The sequence below is a fragment of the Vitis riparia genome, chromosome 8 (genome assembly GCF_004353265.1).
Source record: "Vitis riparia cultivar Riparia Gloire de Montpellier isolate 1030 chromosome 8, EGFV_Vit.rip_1.0, whole genome shotgun sequence".
Classification (NCBI taxonomy): domain Eukaryota; kingdom Viridiplantae; phylum Streptophyta; class Magnoliopsida; order Vitales; family Vitaceae; genus Vitis; species Vitis riparia.
This window is the reverse complement of record NC_048438.1, coordinates 17803336-17818481: the sequence shown is the minus strand read 5'-3', so window position 1 is coordinate 17818481 and position 15146 is coordinate 17803336. Positions and strand designations below refer to the sequence as shown.

Here is a 15146-nt window from a genome sequence, read left to right as displayed (position 1 = left end):
TTTATGTTTTGGACATGATTATTATTCATATCATATTTCGATTGAACTATGTAATAAAATACCTAAACTTTGATTTAATACAAAAGAAGTCCTAGTCACACAAATTGTCATCCTTACCTACTACTATGGTGCCTAATACTCCAAAATTTGAATTTCAATAAATTTATTTATTTATTTTATTAAAAGTGAAAAGAGTGATAACTAAAAGAAAAATAGAAGCAGGAAAGAAAATTAATGAAGATTTAGAATTAGGATTTTAAATTCATATGTCCTTTGATATTAAAATAAATAAAAAGAAAATGAAGTACAAAAAAGATTCAGGAGAGAACAAATACAATTCTCCTTTTTTTTTCAACATTAATAACTATAATGAATAGATAACACGTGTCAATGAATAGTGAATACACATAGGCTTAATAATCAAACCCGTTGTAATTGAATCATTATTTTTAAGTGACGAGGAAAACAATACTAAAAGTTCATATTTTGTGGCAGCCTTACAACCACAGCCCAGCAAAGCAGAGCCACGAAGTGTTTCTTTCTCAAAAAAGAAAAGCACACAAGTGTATTGAAAAGAAGAAACAGGAGGGTCCATACATTCTTGTTTTGTGTGGGAGAGTAGTTTAATTGGAGGGGAACGAAATCGACTCAGTATCAACCATCAAGTCTATCCACCTGATTCATTGTTCTACCAGCCTCTATCGAAGTCAAACCTACCCCTGCACCACCAACATTATTTGCCACTTGGAAATTATATAATTAATTAATTAATTATTTATTTATTATTATTATTTTACAAAATTAGTTCTCCATTCAAGACAAGATAGGAAATTGATACAATTCGCTTATTAGTGATTAAAATAAAACATTTAATAAAATCAGCGTGTTGCATGAGAATATTATTTTAAGCAGGAATTAATAATTATTTTTAAATATTCACTTAAATATAGACGTAGATATAACTTTCATACATTTTTCTTTTCTTTAAGCAGAACCATTTACATTGGATTAAGCGTGGTAGGAATTTCTTGTGGGCTCATGCTCCCGGGCCAACGACGTCCGTACCCAAATATTTGAATTTTTAGTTCCCCAGTATTGGGCCAACGATAGCCCGCATAAGCTCAAAGGTGGGCTACCGGGCTTAACAACCCATTCCCTAACTGAGGTTCCAAACTTGCAATACAATTATTAACGGACCTGATTCCTATTAGCCCAGTCCACTAAGAGCGGCCCGGCGCAGTAGCCCGTGCGCACCTAAAACCCTAGGTTTATATAATGGATCAAAAACCATCTCCTTCCTCCCCTCTGCATCCTCATTTCTCCAACTTCTCAGCTTCGGCAGCTGCACCCGGTAGTCTCTCTTTCCCTCTATCTCTTTATCTCTGTCTCTCCAAATCTGTAAACATGTTAATATTTGGGTTTATTGTTACTAATTTTGTTTGTTTGTTTGTTTGCGGGGATATAGCTTGTTTAGAGCAGAGATGAAGGTGATAGCTGCGTATTTGTTAGCTGTGTTAGGAGGGAACACCTGTCCTTCTGCCAATGATTTGAAGGACATTCTTGGCTCCGGTAACCCTATTTTTGGTTTTTTCTTTCTTCATTTTTCTTTGGATTTTATTCTTCTTAATTTAGATTGCATTTGGATCTCTATTATCGTCAATGTTGAATCATGCAACGTTGCTATATCTTTTCGAGAATTAGATCGGTTTTTTTATATATATATATTTTTGTCTGTTATATTCTATGGGCTTTCTGTTTTGCTTCATCAGACTCCATGAGTGGAAAAAGTCTTTATGTTTCTTTAAAAAAAAAGGTAAAATGCTCTGAAAAATTGGATTTGGGAATTGGAGTCTAGAGAGGCCGTTTCAAGAAAATGAAAAGTAAAATAAAAACAAAATCGCAAAATCAGACTTAAGGATTGAGGAGTTGGAGTTCATACGGGCAGTTTAGTACTGTGAATTGAATCCCATTTGTTGGTTGTCCAGAAGCAAATTGTTATTTGATTCAGTGTAAGTTTCATTTGAATTAAATCCTACTTGTTGGTTGTCTTGGGATGAATGGCTGTTTGGTGGAGTTTAGGCTTTAATCTGTGACCTAAATCCCAATTATTGTTTGTCTTGCAGCCTAGGTTATAGTAACAAAGTGAGGTGTTGTAATGTTGCTACATTTCTTTGACTTTCTTGTTTGCAACTCAGAAATTAGTTGAGTCCATTTTCCCAGAATGTCCACATCCATACACCCATTCAACATTTACTCTTTTTTATTTTTATTTTTATGATTTGTGTAGTGGTAAATGCAAAAATGTGAAAAAGTGAATGGAGTTTTTCCCCCCTTTTCCAAAACTGTTGATTTAGATTCCTTTTAATTTATTCCTGAGTTTTTGTTTTTAACTTGGAGAATTGTCATTTGGGGCAAACCATAATAAGGGTGCTCTCACTATTAGCTATGGTTCACCCCTTCAATTGGCACTCTTATGATATATTTGCTTCACCACACATCATGTTCAATGTTTGACAGAGAGTTGAGAATGGGACACACATGCAGACCTGTATACAGTGAATGGCATTTGTATAAAAATATTATCTATGACATTCATTTCTTAGGAGAACTCATAGATGAGAGGTTTCTCTGAACAGCTTTTGCCTTCTAATTGTATGTCTGCGAGTCATCAATAAGGAGACTTTGAAATGTTAAAAAAAGGTTATAAACATGATGTTATGCGCTCTATTTTTGACAATTTTGTCACTGGTAGTATGAACTACTGTTGCTGAAGTGGAATATATCCTTTTACTATACAGTTGGAGCTGAAGCTGATGACGATAGAATCGAGCTTCTTCTCTCAGAAGTTAAGGGCAAAGATATAACAGAGCTTATTGCATCTGGGCGAGAGAAGTTGGCCTCAGTTCCTTCTGGTGGTGGTGTTGCAGTGGCTGCAACTGCTGTTGGTGGTGGTAGTGGTGGCGGTGCTCCAGCTGCACCTGAGCCAAAGAAAGAAGACAAGGTTGAAGAGAAAGAAGAATCAGACGATGTAAGCCTTACTCAATGTTATTGCATTTAGTTTAAGATTTTTCAAAAATTGCTGATCTTGATCCCTCTTTACCCTCTTTCTAAGAAATATATCTGCATCATAGACTTCATTAACATGCAAAGTTAGAATGGTTGATAAGACATACACTGGGTGGTAAATCTCAACTTAGACTTACCATCATATGGCTTATTCATATAGGTTACTATCATAACAGTCATGCCACTATTAGTGACAAGCTACATTCCACATGTTTGATTATTGTCCCTTTTTCATGTTTATATTTTTTTAAATTTGAAATTTTTATTTTTTTAGTTTTCTTACTTTCAACTTGCTGCAGGATATGGGCTTCAGTCTCTTCGACTAAGGGGTTGAAACACACTTGCCAGGCTTCAGTCTCTTCCTATCAATTATAGCTTTTAGTTAAATGTTAAAATTTTTTGTTCTGCAGATTGAGTGTAGTTCTTGGTTCATAGTTAATAGAAGACTAATCTGATGAGAAAAAAAGATGTTGCAGTTTCTCAAGTAATGTTGGATTTGACTTTTGATTTATGAATATTATATTATTATGAGTCTTTATGTCATTTTCGAAATTGAATTTTTTTTTTTTTGACCTGTCCTTTGTATGAGGAAATTGCTCACAACTGTGTGATGATTGCGTGTAGAATTCCTTATAGCTTTGTGGCTTATACATAGCAGGGTTTTTGGAAAAATAAATATGCAGTGCAATGGACAACTTTTGGAGAATAACCTTTGTTCATTCATGAAGATTCTCTTTAGATCTAAAGTTGCTTCTCCGGAGTTCCCAATGTCGGAGACTTAGGCTTTGCTTGACAATTGTTTTTAAGAGTAGTTTTCTGTTTTTTTTTTTAAAAAAAAAAATTGTAAAACACGTTTGACAATTAGAAATTGCTTTCTGTTTCTATTTTCTATTATTAGAAAACATGATGTTTTTAGAGAACATTTTTAGTCGTTTTCAATTGTCTTTTGAAAGTTGTTTTAAAGAATAATTATATAAATATATATAATTATAGAAAATAAAGACATAAAAATTGTTTTTAAAAATATTAAAATAGGTTTAAAACAATTTTAGATTCTCAAATAGACTTTTATTCTATAAAATATTAGAGAATAGTTTTCAAATACGGTTGTTAAAAATTATTTTTTTATAATTGTTTTTAAAAATAGTTATCAATAGTTGTCAAAAAAGGATGAAGAAAATTATTGAAATTAATATATTTATATATGGTTATAAGTCACCATTTGTTTAAGAAAATTATAGTTAATGTAAAATTTTCAAAATGGAATAATTTTTTTTAAATAAATGAATTATGTATATAAAAATTATTTATATATTTATAGTATCAAGTTAACAAAAGAAAACATTTTATTAATTAAAAAAACCAACTTTCAAATATGTTTTTATAATTCAATTCCCAAACACAATTTTTTTTCTTTCGAAAACATAAAAATAAAAGCTGTTTTCAAAAACTATTTTTAAAAAATGTTTTCATAACAATTTTAAAAAACAATAACCAAACAGACCCTTAGAAGTTTTTAGGACAGGTTATTTGGTTGTATTCTTAACTGTATGAGCTACAGTTCTGAAAATTTGTCCAAAGGTTACCCATAATTTAAGATGCCAATTACACTTTTTTTCTTGTTTAAATTATTTGCATCATTTTCACGATCTGAGAAGTGATAAATAGATTTTGTTATTTGTTTTTGCTGCTCTTTTGAGGAAAAAGCATTACCGTTTCTCACAGGGGACCTGTCAAAAAGGAGCTCAACAAAGGCTTCTCCTTAATAAACACAAAGATACCAGGGTACCCAATAACATTATTCTCAAGAAAATAAAACAGTACGGCGAATGTATTTATTCCAGCACAGACCTGCAAATTAATCTAGATTAGAGATAGCTAACTCAGTTACAAACTTATGACAAGGTGAATCTTATATCATACCACCAATTAGAATTTAGATCACATAACAGCCCTGAAGGGAATTGCTATCAACAATCCTCGTTCTAAACAACCCCAAGCAGACCAACAGAACAAGCCAGCGAAAAAAAAAAACCATCCAGATTCATTCATTTTGTCCCCCATATTCTGGAGGATCTCAAATCTTACAGGCAAAGGTGAGACCTTCATTAGTCAGTTGATCCAGATTCTCAACTGCAGGTTGGAGCCTTGCAACTTTGGCAATGGCCGTGTTCTCTTCAGGAGTCCCACCCTCCAGAAATGCTCCCACCACTTTCCCATCTTTGATCCAATAGGTTCCAAACTTGGCCTTTGGTGATGCTGGATTATTGTCTCCAAATAGCACTGTTTCACCCACATTGTCACCATAGAACTGCCAGGACAGATCAAAGGCACGAGAGTAGAAGTATGGAAGGTAGTCATACTCCTCAACTGATTTCCCTTCCTCACTTGCCTTGATTGCCTGCATAAACAAACCAGAAGTAATTCACTGATTCACTACTAAAAATGCATATCTAATGTATATTTTGAGCACCTAAGGAATGATCATGGCAGAAAAAAAGGAAATGTTACCAAGAATAAAAAACAGTACATATGAATTTAGAAGAAACCCCACACCAAATATTTCGGAACAGTAAAATTTTCCTCCATTTTTGATAGAAATGTTTCACTTTTGGCTTCTAATTTTAGCTAAATATTATCTTCATGATCTAGTTCGCAAGGGATGCATCATATTGACAAAATGTATAAAATAAAAACTACAACTCAAAGCCCAGATGTTCAAAAAATTACTTTGACAAGTCCAGTGGTTTGCATAATCCAAATTTACCATTCTGTCCTGGATTTTGGATAGGGGAGATGTCATCTTTCTTCATTAGGAAAAGAATAAACGAGGACAGAATATAGGAAACTGAAGCTGGAGCTAAACTAGTATGGTTCCAGCATATGTCATCATCTTACATCTTTGAAAGTTGGATGTGATAGCTAGAAATTTGTTAATGGAGCCAATTTGATAAAGAACTTGGTAGGCCATCTTTAGTCACCAATTACTCCAGAACAATGTATTTTTGGTAACTTCACCCAATTAGCAGATTAAACAAATCAACTAAGATGGTTCATAAAAGTAACTAAGCATAAAGAAAAGTCGCATACCTTGACAGCTTGCTCAGCTGATTTCCGGGCATGGTCGACATGTTCAACTCTTCTAATTTCATTGTACAATTTCAGTGGGAAAGTAGCAACATCTCCCACAGCATATACATCAGGAACACTTGTTTTGAAGAATTCATCAGTCTGCAGTCAAAGATCAGAGTGATGACCTCAAGTTTTCAAAAATGCTATCCAAGATATCAAACTAGCTATAGATATGTATAACTCATATTATTTTGGTCATTTAGGCTGGACGACATGCTGTTGAAAATGAGATCAAATGCATGTGTTATAGAATGGGTATGGTACAATGACTATCATAATTGCTCACATACCTAAAACTGGACAATCAACTTGAACACTATCCAGTGTCCTGGTAATGGTGTTTAAAAGAAATATGCCTAAGGTTGTCATTGGTTCTTGCCACTTTTCTTTTATTTTTTCCTTTGAAAAAAGGAAAAAAAAAAAAAAACAAACAAACAAACAAACTATCATGAATGACTAACCAGTATCCAAACTAATTAAGCCTTCTATTGGCAGAGTTTCTTTAAGAGGCCTGACCAGAAATTGGCAACAAAAATAAGATATTAAGTAACAAATTCTAAAGAATGTTTGGGCCTACCATGAAGATTTGTTACAGAAGACATTGGAAATGATATCATCTTTCAAATCATTCAAATGAATCTTTGTTTTTATCAACCCTAGTTTAAAATTGAAGGCACATCAGGTGTTCAGTCAATGACCTAGTTTTTCAATTTGGTGACAATCATAATGTCTCCATACTTGTATCTTACACTAACAACTCGTATCTTATAAGTGCACCAAAAAATACAGTGGACTGATTAACTTTTCATATGAAATCAAAAGCACCCCTGACAATATGAGCTTATTAACAAATTCACTTATTGCTGTGCAACTTAACAAAATGAATTAATTTCCATGGGACATCCAAATGGCCACTTGATGCTTGGTTGCAAGAATTGTAAATATATTTCAGAATGTTTAACCAGTAACTTGATATAAAATAAGAAATTGATCAATATATTAAAATAGAGATTCTACAAAGAAGGACCAATAATAAAATACTTAGAAGAAAAACAGGAGGCTCTATCTGATGCATATGTCTACTAACCTTAATTCCACCTTTCTCCTCTTCCACCTGTCCTTTGAATAATGTTGTAAGGGGTCTTCCACCAACACCAACAACAACAATGTCAGCTTCCAGCACCCTACCATCCTTAAGTTTCACTTCCTTTACCTGAATGATAAGACTCAAATTGCTACATAAAAGGCTTTTGCTCCCAAATAAATACTAAAATTAACATATCAGATGTCCAAGAAATTACCTCTCCATTTGCATCAGAGGTAAACCCAACTGCTACTGTTCCCTTGATAATTTTGATTCCTTTATTAGCATAATAACCCTCATAAAAAGCAGCTATACCAGCAGTGAAAAGCCGAGGCACTGCAAGAACATGACCTAGGTAAGGGAACCATGAATCCAGTGGTGGAACCAAAAATTTTTTGTGAGGGGGGGCAAAATAAAATATTTGTGTATTATAATAAATATAAATAAATTTTCATATTTTAGAAATGGTAGCATTGGTATCATTCAATAAAATAAGTAATTATTAATATTAGTTATAAAAGAAAAGAAGAATTTATAATAGGGTTATTTGATTAAAAGGGTTAGTGAAAACCCATTTTTTGAATTTAACCCTTTGTCCTTTTTTTTGTCTCATTTTAACAAAAATACCTTGCCATTTTCTTGTAGGAATAACGTTTTTTTTTTAAATCTACATGTAAATACTTGAAATGATAAAATGACATTTATGTCAAAAATGAGTTATTTTTCAAGTAAAAACATAGGAGGGGCTAAATTCACAATTTGGGGATTATTCCATCCCTTTAACCAAATATTTCTTTATAATATGATAAATTAAATAACAAAAAGACTAAAAACATTGATAGGAAAGTCTTAGATTTTATTAAAAGTTCATCAAAAAAATTCCAATACCATTAGTGAATTTTTTTTAAAAAGATAATAAGAAATTTGGCCAAAATTTTAGAAATATTTTGCTAGAGAACTTTTAGAAAAAATTTAATAAATTTACTAAAAAATTTAATAAACTTACTAATAAATTTTTTGAATTTTTTTAAATAATTAAATATAAATCACTTAGTAATGATAAAATTTTTATTTAAAAGTTATATATGATGTAAGTATAGTGTCATTATTAAAACTTAGGTAGTCAACTCTAAATTAATAAATGTTTGATTAAACCTAAAAATCTAAACATTTTTAAAAATATTAAAATTAAATTAAAAATAAGCTACCAATAAAAAAGATATTTAATAAAATATCAAATATTTAAACAAAATTAAATTTCATCAACAATTAAATAACATATATATGAATAATTGTGTGCATATTCATGAATTAACAACTACTAAATTAAAACCTAAAAGGCACAACAAAAAAAAAAACATTTAATAAAATATCAAATACAAAAATATAAAAAATAAATTTTTTTAGATTTATTTTGCATATATTAGTAGTTAAATAAATTTAATTTTATTAACATTAAATAAAATTAAAAATACAAACAAACAAATATTTTATAAAATCTATTCAATATTCATGCTTATAATTTTTTATTCTATCTATTTTCTTTTTCACACACAAGATTATTTTTAGAGGGGGCAAACTTGCATTTCTATTTTTTTAACTTTCTAAAATTCCTAAATCAACAAAGGAAAAATTTTATTTTAAAATTTGAGGGAGGGCATGTGCCCCCCCTGAGCCTATGGTGGTTCTGTTCCTGCATGGATCTACTAAGTACTGACTGAATCCAACAAAAATTTCTGAGTTTTCCTATGTTAACTTTAAGCAACATTAGTTGGAACCCTTAAATCTTTAAGGACAAACAAAGAATCTAGCAGTCAGAACCAGAATACAGGCTCAGTTCATTGGTAATTCTATACTTACTGCACCATGGTTCTGGATAAACCATGCAAACATCTAAGTTGTTGATTTTCATCACTGCACTAAGCTCGAGACCAATGTACCCCCCTCCAACAATCACAGCCTTTCCATTCTTTTTGGCCTTTATTACATCTATAAGCTTGTCAGCATCATCGATTTCTCTCAAGTATAAGATATTTTTTGCATCAGCTCCTTCTACACGAAAGTCAGTTAACCTTATGACCTGCAATTATAACACACAATAATTTGATGTGCTAGAACTGGATACTTCTATTTTTATTTTATTTTTGATAAGTAGAACTGGATACTTCTATTTATATATGTGTTCTTTCTTTTTGGGGGAATTAAAGATATGATATTTACCGTTGAACCAGTTGCAATAATCAAGATGTGATACTTAAAGGTTTCTCCAGCTGCACTTATCAGAGTTTTGGATGCAAGATCTGCTTTCACTATTTCTGTACTAAGGATCAATTCTATACCTGCAATCCAAAGATAGGTGGTTAGTGAAAAAGTGCTATTAAGGCAATTCTGTAATTTGGTGAGTTTTGTGCAAACACATTCATATGTTACTAAAAGAGATTGATTTTGTTTCAAACAATCCAAATATATCTAATAAATAGAATTCAGCAAAATATGCAAAAAAGTATTACCTTTCTCTTTATACCACTCAGGAAGAAGTCTCTCTCCTCCGCTTCCAACACAAACATGAAATCCAGGAAGTCTTGCAGCTCCTGCAAAAGTCATGCCCTCTTAATGTCAACTATATTGGAGAAGCTAGGAAATAAAATAAACCAAGTGAATGGATAAAGCTAGATGCAGTGATACATAATAGCATTCAAGCTAATAAAACATATGCTTATAGAAAACTGACAAATTAATATGTTAAAGAAATATTGCAAGGTCCATGGAAACACACAAAACATCCTCGATCTAATATCAGTCTTTCTCAAAAGAAATGAAAGTGTTTTTTTACAAAATACTCAAAATAAATACATCAAGATACTAAAGATCCACAAATAAGACGGTCATAAGATATAACTATGGTAAAACTACCCTCTTTGCACAGGAACTTAGTTTTATTAGCTTTGATCATACCACAAACAAGTTAACTTCTTTTGCAGTGCCAGAATGAAATGAGTTTATTTGCCAGAGGTTCAAACTGTAGCCTAGGTTTACATTCCTCAGATTCATGGTACATAAGTCATATTAATTCTCATCGGGGTGCTGCAATGTAGCAAGTTACTTATCAAATCCAGAAGTACAAATGTAGGTTAGAATTTAAATTTCTGGAGTTCATGCGCACAAATCACATAACTTACCCTCAGGAAATAGGTAGGCTTTGCTAAGCGCAGGACGTTCATAAGGAGCAACCTGGAAGTGCACACAAGTCAGTAGCGAAAATAAAGGAAACTAATAATCTATGGAGCACCAAGATACAGTGCAACCAAAACCTAAAACAGGTGGATTTTAGAATAAATGTATGATATAAAGAGAGCGATCACATAAAGGACTCCCAGCATTAATCCAAGCAATTTCATCAATCAAAATTATTTTAAAATATAACATTAAAGGTGTTGTGATGTGGCACAAAAATATACATGCCCAGCACGTGAGATAGTTTTGGTGTGTGTGTGGCAGCCCTCTCTGAATAATATTCCTTGTTTAGTTTCCAGCTGGAAGGTTGTTATGTAAGGTTTTTATTCAGTGTGATGCAAGTGTATAAAACACGGTTTCACAGCTAGGTTTTCTAGTGCTCTGTTTTAAGCAAAAAAGAGAGGTTGTAAAGAGGGCTATGTGCTGAAAGGGCTGAGTACGGAGTTGTGCTGTAATTTTTCTCTCCGTTTTTCTCTCTAGTGGATTGGTTCTTCTATTGTTCCCGTGGATGTAGGCTTGAACAAGCTGAATGACATAAATCCTGTGTTGATGCTCTTCATCTTTTGTTCTTCTTTCTCATTAGATCATTGATTGTTTGTTTCTTGAGAAACATCATTTTCTTGCTGTTTTTAACAAAAGGTTTTGATTTTGTCATCATTCAGGTTTTATCCACACCTTAGCTATCTTGAAGATTAATGTATAGCAGAAAGTGTCTCAAATGGCAATAAAAATCTGGAAACTCATTTCAAAATGACTGGTAGAATTGTATCTGAGGACCAAATGTTTGGCCATACCATGCTACAACAACTCCAAGAAAAAGTGTTTAATGGTTAACACTTAGCAAGTGAAGTTGTTCTACATGAAGCAATGCATTGAATGATCAAAAACAAAATAACCCATAAAGCAATCATCAAATGTTAATTCAAAAATCAAAATCATAAGAATATAAAGATGTACAAAAATGCATACCGCCTCTTTGGAAATAATTGCCAGTTCCCCTGGCTTAACCCCTTGCTTGGCAAACTCCCTAGCTGCATATCCCTGAAAGCACATAAACAAACATTTTAGTCAAGATAACAAAAAAAATGTGGCATTTATACTGCACATGATATAACACATAGAATAGACAAGGCTGGTTCCTTTTTGATAATGAATGTTTCCACGATATTTTGAAAGGAATACTGATAGAAACTTTGCTAAAGAAATCTGTATGAGATGTAGCTGATGTACATAAGCAGTTGGAGGAAAAATGAAAGAGGGACAAGCATGGCAATTTGCAACTTCATTAGAGGTGCTGCTACTGAAACCATCTTAGCTTTCATAGTTATGACATTTTATGCAAACACTGAAGAATGCACCCGAACATTGTCATCAGGAACACACGCATAATAGTGAAAGCTTATCCCGCACTAATTGGCATAAGTTGCTTAGGTAAAGCAACCAATGAAGCAATTTGAAGTTTTAGGATTTTCAGAAAACTAAAGACTCAAATTAAGTAAAAAAACTGCAGAAACTTCATCAAGTTCAATTTTGGCGTTTCATAATATCAAGAACCAATCAACTGAAAATAAAAAATAAAAAAATAGCGATTCAATTTCGCTACTATCTTATTTTCTTGCCTTAGCAACGAAATACATACCTACAGAACCAGACCATGACTTTACTGTTTCACATTAGAAAATTTTGAACAGTTAATTACAGACCAATACACCTTTAAATTCTCCCTATCACTGATCCTACCAAGAAGAGGAGCTGATTGTTCTATAATCAGTCCCGGTTGCAGCTTTTGTACTACACTCAACATTACAGAACGAAATTAAACAGAATCTATCGCGAATAAAATAGTCAAAAATTCAGATCTACAAACATAAAACAAGGATCGGATACGAATTTCTGAAAAAATTTAGCCAAATCACTTCACAAATATATCAACAAATCAGAGAAAAAAAATAGACTAAATTCCCAAAAGAAAAAAAAAATCATATGAAATGAAATAGGGAGAAGAAAAGTTACAGCAGAAACGCCACCGCCGAGGATCACGTATTTAAAATGCTTCTCCGCCATGGATTGACCGATCGATGAATGTATCTGCAACACCAGTGTTGGGTTTGTTGGTCCGGCTTATAGGATTGGTCTAATATTTATAGTGCTTTAAATCGTCGATTTATGGTAATTATCTGGGAATACGAAGCGTACACGTGGCCCACATCCCACCGTTCATCGCCGCTGACTCTTCAGACGCCACGACAGCTTCTCTGGTAAACGGATTAGAAAAGTGGTTTTCTATATTACCAAAAGAAAAACAAATTCCTAATTTGAGATTTTATCTGGTGCGGAGTTCCGGTTACCATCAGAAGAGAAACCATCCTTTTAGGATCTAGACTGGGTTTGAATTTGATCAAACCCTTATGGAAAGCATATACTAATCTAAAATTAAAACGAATTTGCTCCAAATTTGATATGTCCCATCACATAATGACAATTAAGTTAAATGTCTGCGTACAAAATCTTGTAACATGAGGCGAGGAAGAGACTAGAGCGGATGTTCTCTTCATTGATTCTGGGCCAAGAAGTCTGACGTCATTGGTGATGGCAGGGATCATTCTGGTTCCGGATAGATATTAGCATACGTGTGAAAGGCTGTGATTCCTTTCATACCAACTTATCTTTTTTAAAATAATCTATTGTTGCTTTAATTTACCCACTAACCCCTTGGCTTATTTAGATTTAATAAATTACCAAATTATATTTTATAACATGGAAAATTTTAAAAAAATTAGCAAAAATGTATCCGTTTATTTGGTAATGGTATAAATAAAACGATTTCACTAATTTGTTGTCATTTCATCCCTGGGCCCATCGTAATATAACGAGTTGTGTAAAGGCCCAGCAGTGAAGGATCTGGGCCGGGCTCACCCACCATGAACCCAAAGAAGACTATAATTCGACCAAAATAAAATCAAGCTATTGAATTAGCTCTCCGTTTTTGTTGGTTGTGAACTAACTTCACTAACTTGAACATACAAAGTTGGGGCCTTGGGGCTAAGTGAGGTGGTCGATAGCAGATAGCTTAAGAACAACTTTCATTTACAAAGAGAAAAACAATCTAGAAACCATATTAAGGGTTTGTTTTGTTCCTGTTTTCATAAAAAACTTGTTTTGAGAATGGGGTGTGTTTTTGTTTTTTGTATTATTAAAAACCACTTTTATGAGAACAATAAAAAAATGTTTTCGTTATTTTTTCACTGTTTAAATAATAAAATGTTTTCTCGTATTTTCTCTTTCTTCTTTTTGTATTTTCTTAATTATTTTTTGTGTTTTCACGAAAGTGAATTCCACCCAACCACCCGTAAACCCTTTCTTATTTCTTAAGTTATTGAAATTAATATACTTACATATGGTGACAAAGTCATCATATGTTTAAGAAAATTATAACTAGTGTAAACATTTCAAAATAAAATATATTTTTAATTTAAATGAATTATGCATATGAAAATTATTTATATATTTATAATATCAAGTTAATGGAATAAAACACTTTATTAATTAAAAAAAAAACTTTTAAACATGTTTTTTGTTTTACTTATTCTAAAAAACTTTTTATTAACTCAACTAAACATATTTTTTTTTTTTAAGAACAAAATTGTTTTCCAGATTCAGTTCCCAAACATAATTTTTTTTTTTCTGAAAATACAAAAAAAATTGTTCTTAAAAAACTATTTTTCCGAACAGTTTTAAAAAACAGCAACCAAAGAGACTCTAAGTAACTAGTATATGAATAACAACATAAAGATTGGCAACACTGGGAGATCCTGTCTGCAGCTTTACTTTCTTTCTCATGAAGACAGTTCAGGCACACTTCTATAGACATGGGCTGGCAAACTTTTTGCTCTTACGTTGCTATGGCCATTAAGAGCACACCGGTTTTGGTGGTTTTGCTTTGTAAAGAAAAGCAAAGATTGGAGATAGAATTTGCCTTTAATTTGGAGAACGAGGAAGGAGTCACAAGCCCAGGGTGAATAAAAGCAAAGGAAGTCAACATTTATCCACTTTATAAGATCCTCCTTCCCTTTTTCTTTATTTATTTCTTTTATTTGTTTATTTATTACAGTTGAATGGTTACTTTCAGACAGTTTAAAAAGGTCCTATTAAACTCTCTACACACCTACTTAATTAAATATAATATAAATATATATTACATTTCTCCAATGTTTTGTTTTCCTCTTATTTCAAATTTAGGTTATTCACCTTATTTTCTATTTGGATACATTTTTTTATTTTTTAAAAATATAAAATATCAATAAAATTTATATGAAAGGTAGAACATCTTATTCAAAAAAATATGTATTTAACCTATATTTTTAAAAATCACTTTTGAAATTTTTAAATCAAATTAAAAAAAAAAAATCCTATTATACTTCAATGTTTAAAAGTTAGTGATTTTATATAAAAGTTACTACTATTTTATATTTAAAAATAATAATAATAAGAGTATCCAAACAAACACTTAATTAATTATGTTTTGTTTTGTTTTGTCATAAGTTAAATTTTAAACCAACACTTTTATCGGTACAAACTCCTCATAGCCACTAAACATTTACTTCAAATTCTTATTGACTTAGCATACTAA

At 31.9% G+C, this 15146-nt stretch overlaps 2 protein-coding genes across 2 annotated transcripts; one reads left to right on the top strand and one right to left on the bottom strand.

The window, feature by feature from the left end:
- Nucleotides 1-1299: 1299 nt before the first annotated feature.
- On the top strand, nucleotides 1300-3609 carry LOC117919753 (60S acidic ribosomal protein P2-like). The gene is made up of 4 exons (XM_034836999.1): nucleotides 1300-1351; nucleotides 1466-1569; nucleotides 2799-3028; nucleotides 3366-3609. Exons 2-4 carry the CDS (start codon nucleotides 1482-1484, stop codon nucleotides 3390-3392), a joined length of 345 nt encoding a protein of 114 aa, XP_034692890.1. The 5' UTR covers nucleotides 1300-1351; nucleotides 1466-1481; the 3' UTR covers nucleotides 3393-3609.
- Nucleotides 3610-4846: 1237 nt separating this feature from the next.
- Nucleotides 4847-12643, bottom strand: LOC117920351 (monodehydroascorbate reductase). Its single transcript, XM_034837819.1, has 10 exons — nucleotides 12530-12643; nucleotides 11486-11557; nucleotides 10462-10513; nucleotides 9793-9873; nucleotides 9503-9621; nucleotides 9143-9362; nucleotides 7500-7618; nucleotides 7286-7411; nucleotides 6157-6297; nucleotides 4847-5467 (listed from the first exon to the last, which is right to left on the bottom strand). Exons 1-10 carry the CDS (start codon nucleotides 12578-12580, stop codon nucleotides 5144-5146), a joined length of 1305 nt encoding a protein of 434 aa, XP_034693710.1. The 5' UTR covers nucleotides 12581-12643; the 3' UTR covers nucleotides 4847-5143.
- Between the last annotated feature and the right edge of the window lie 2503 nt (nucleotides 12644-15146).

Coding starts and splice junctions, on each gene's coding strand:
- LOC117920351 (XM_034837819.1), bottom strand. CDS start 12,580: ATGGCGGAGAAGCATTTTAAATACGTGATCCTCGGCGGTGGCGTTTCT. Junction 9,622..9,792: donor TGAGTGGTATAAAGAGAAAG/GTAATACTTTTT, acceptor TTTGGATTGCAG/GTATAGAATTGATCCTTAGT. Junction 9,363..9,502: donor TTATTGCAACTGGTTCAACG/GTAAATATCATA, acceptor TTATAATTGCAG/GTCATAAGGTTAACTGACTT.
- LOC117919753 (XM_034836999.1), top strand. CDS start 1,482: ATGAAGGTGATAGCTGCGTATTTGTTAGCTGTGTTAGGAGGGAACACC. Junction 1,570..2,798: donor GAAGGACATTCTTGGCTCCG/GTAACCCTATTT, acceptor TTTACTATACAG/TTGGAGCTGAAGCTGATGAC. Junction 3,029..3,365: donor AGAAAGAAGAATCAGACGAT/GTAAGCCTTACT, acceptor AACTTGCTGCAG/GATATGGGCTTCAGTCTCTT.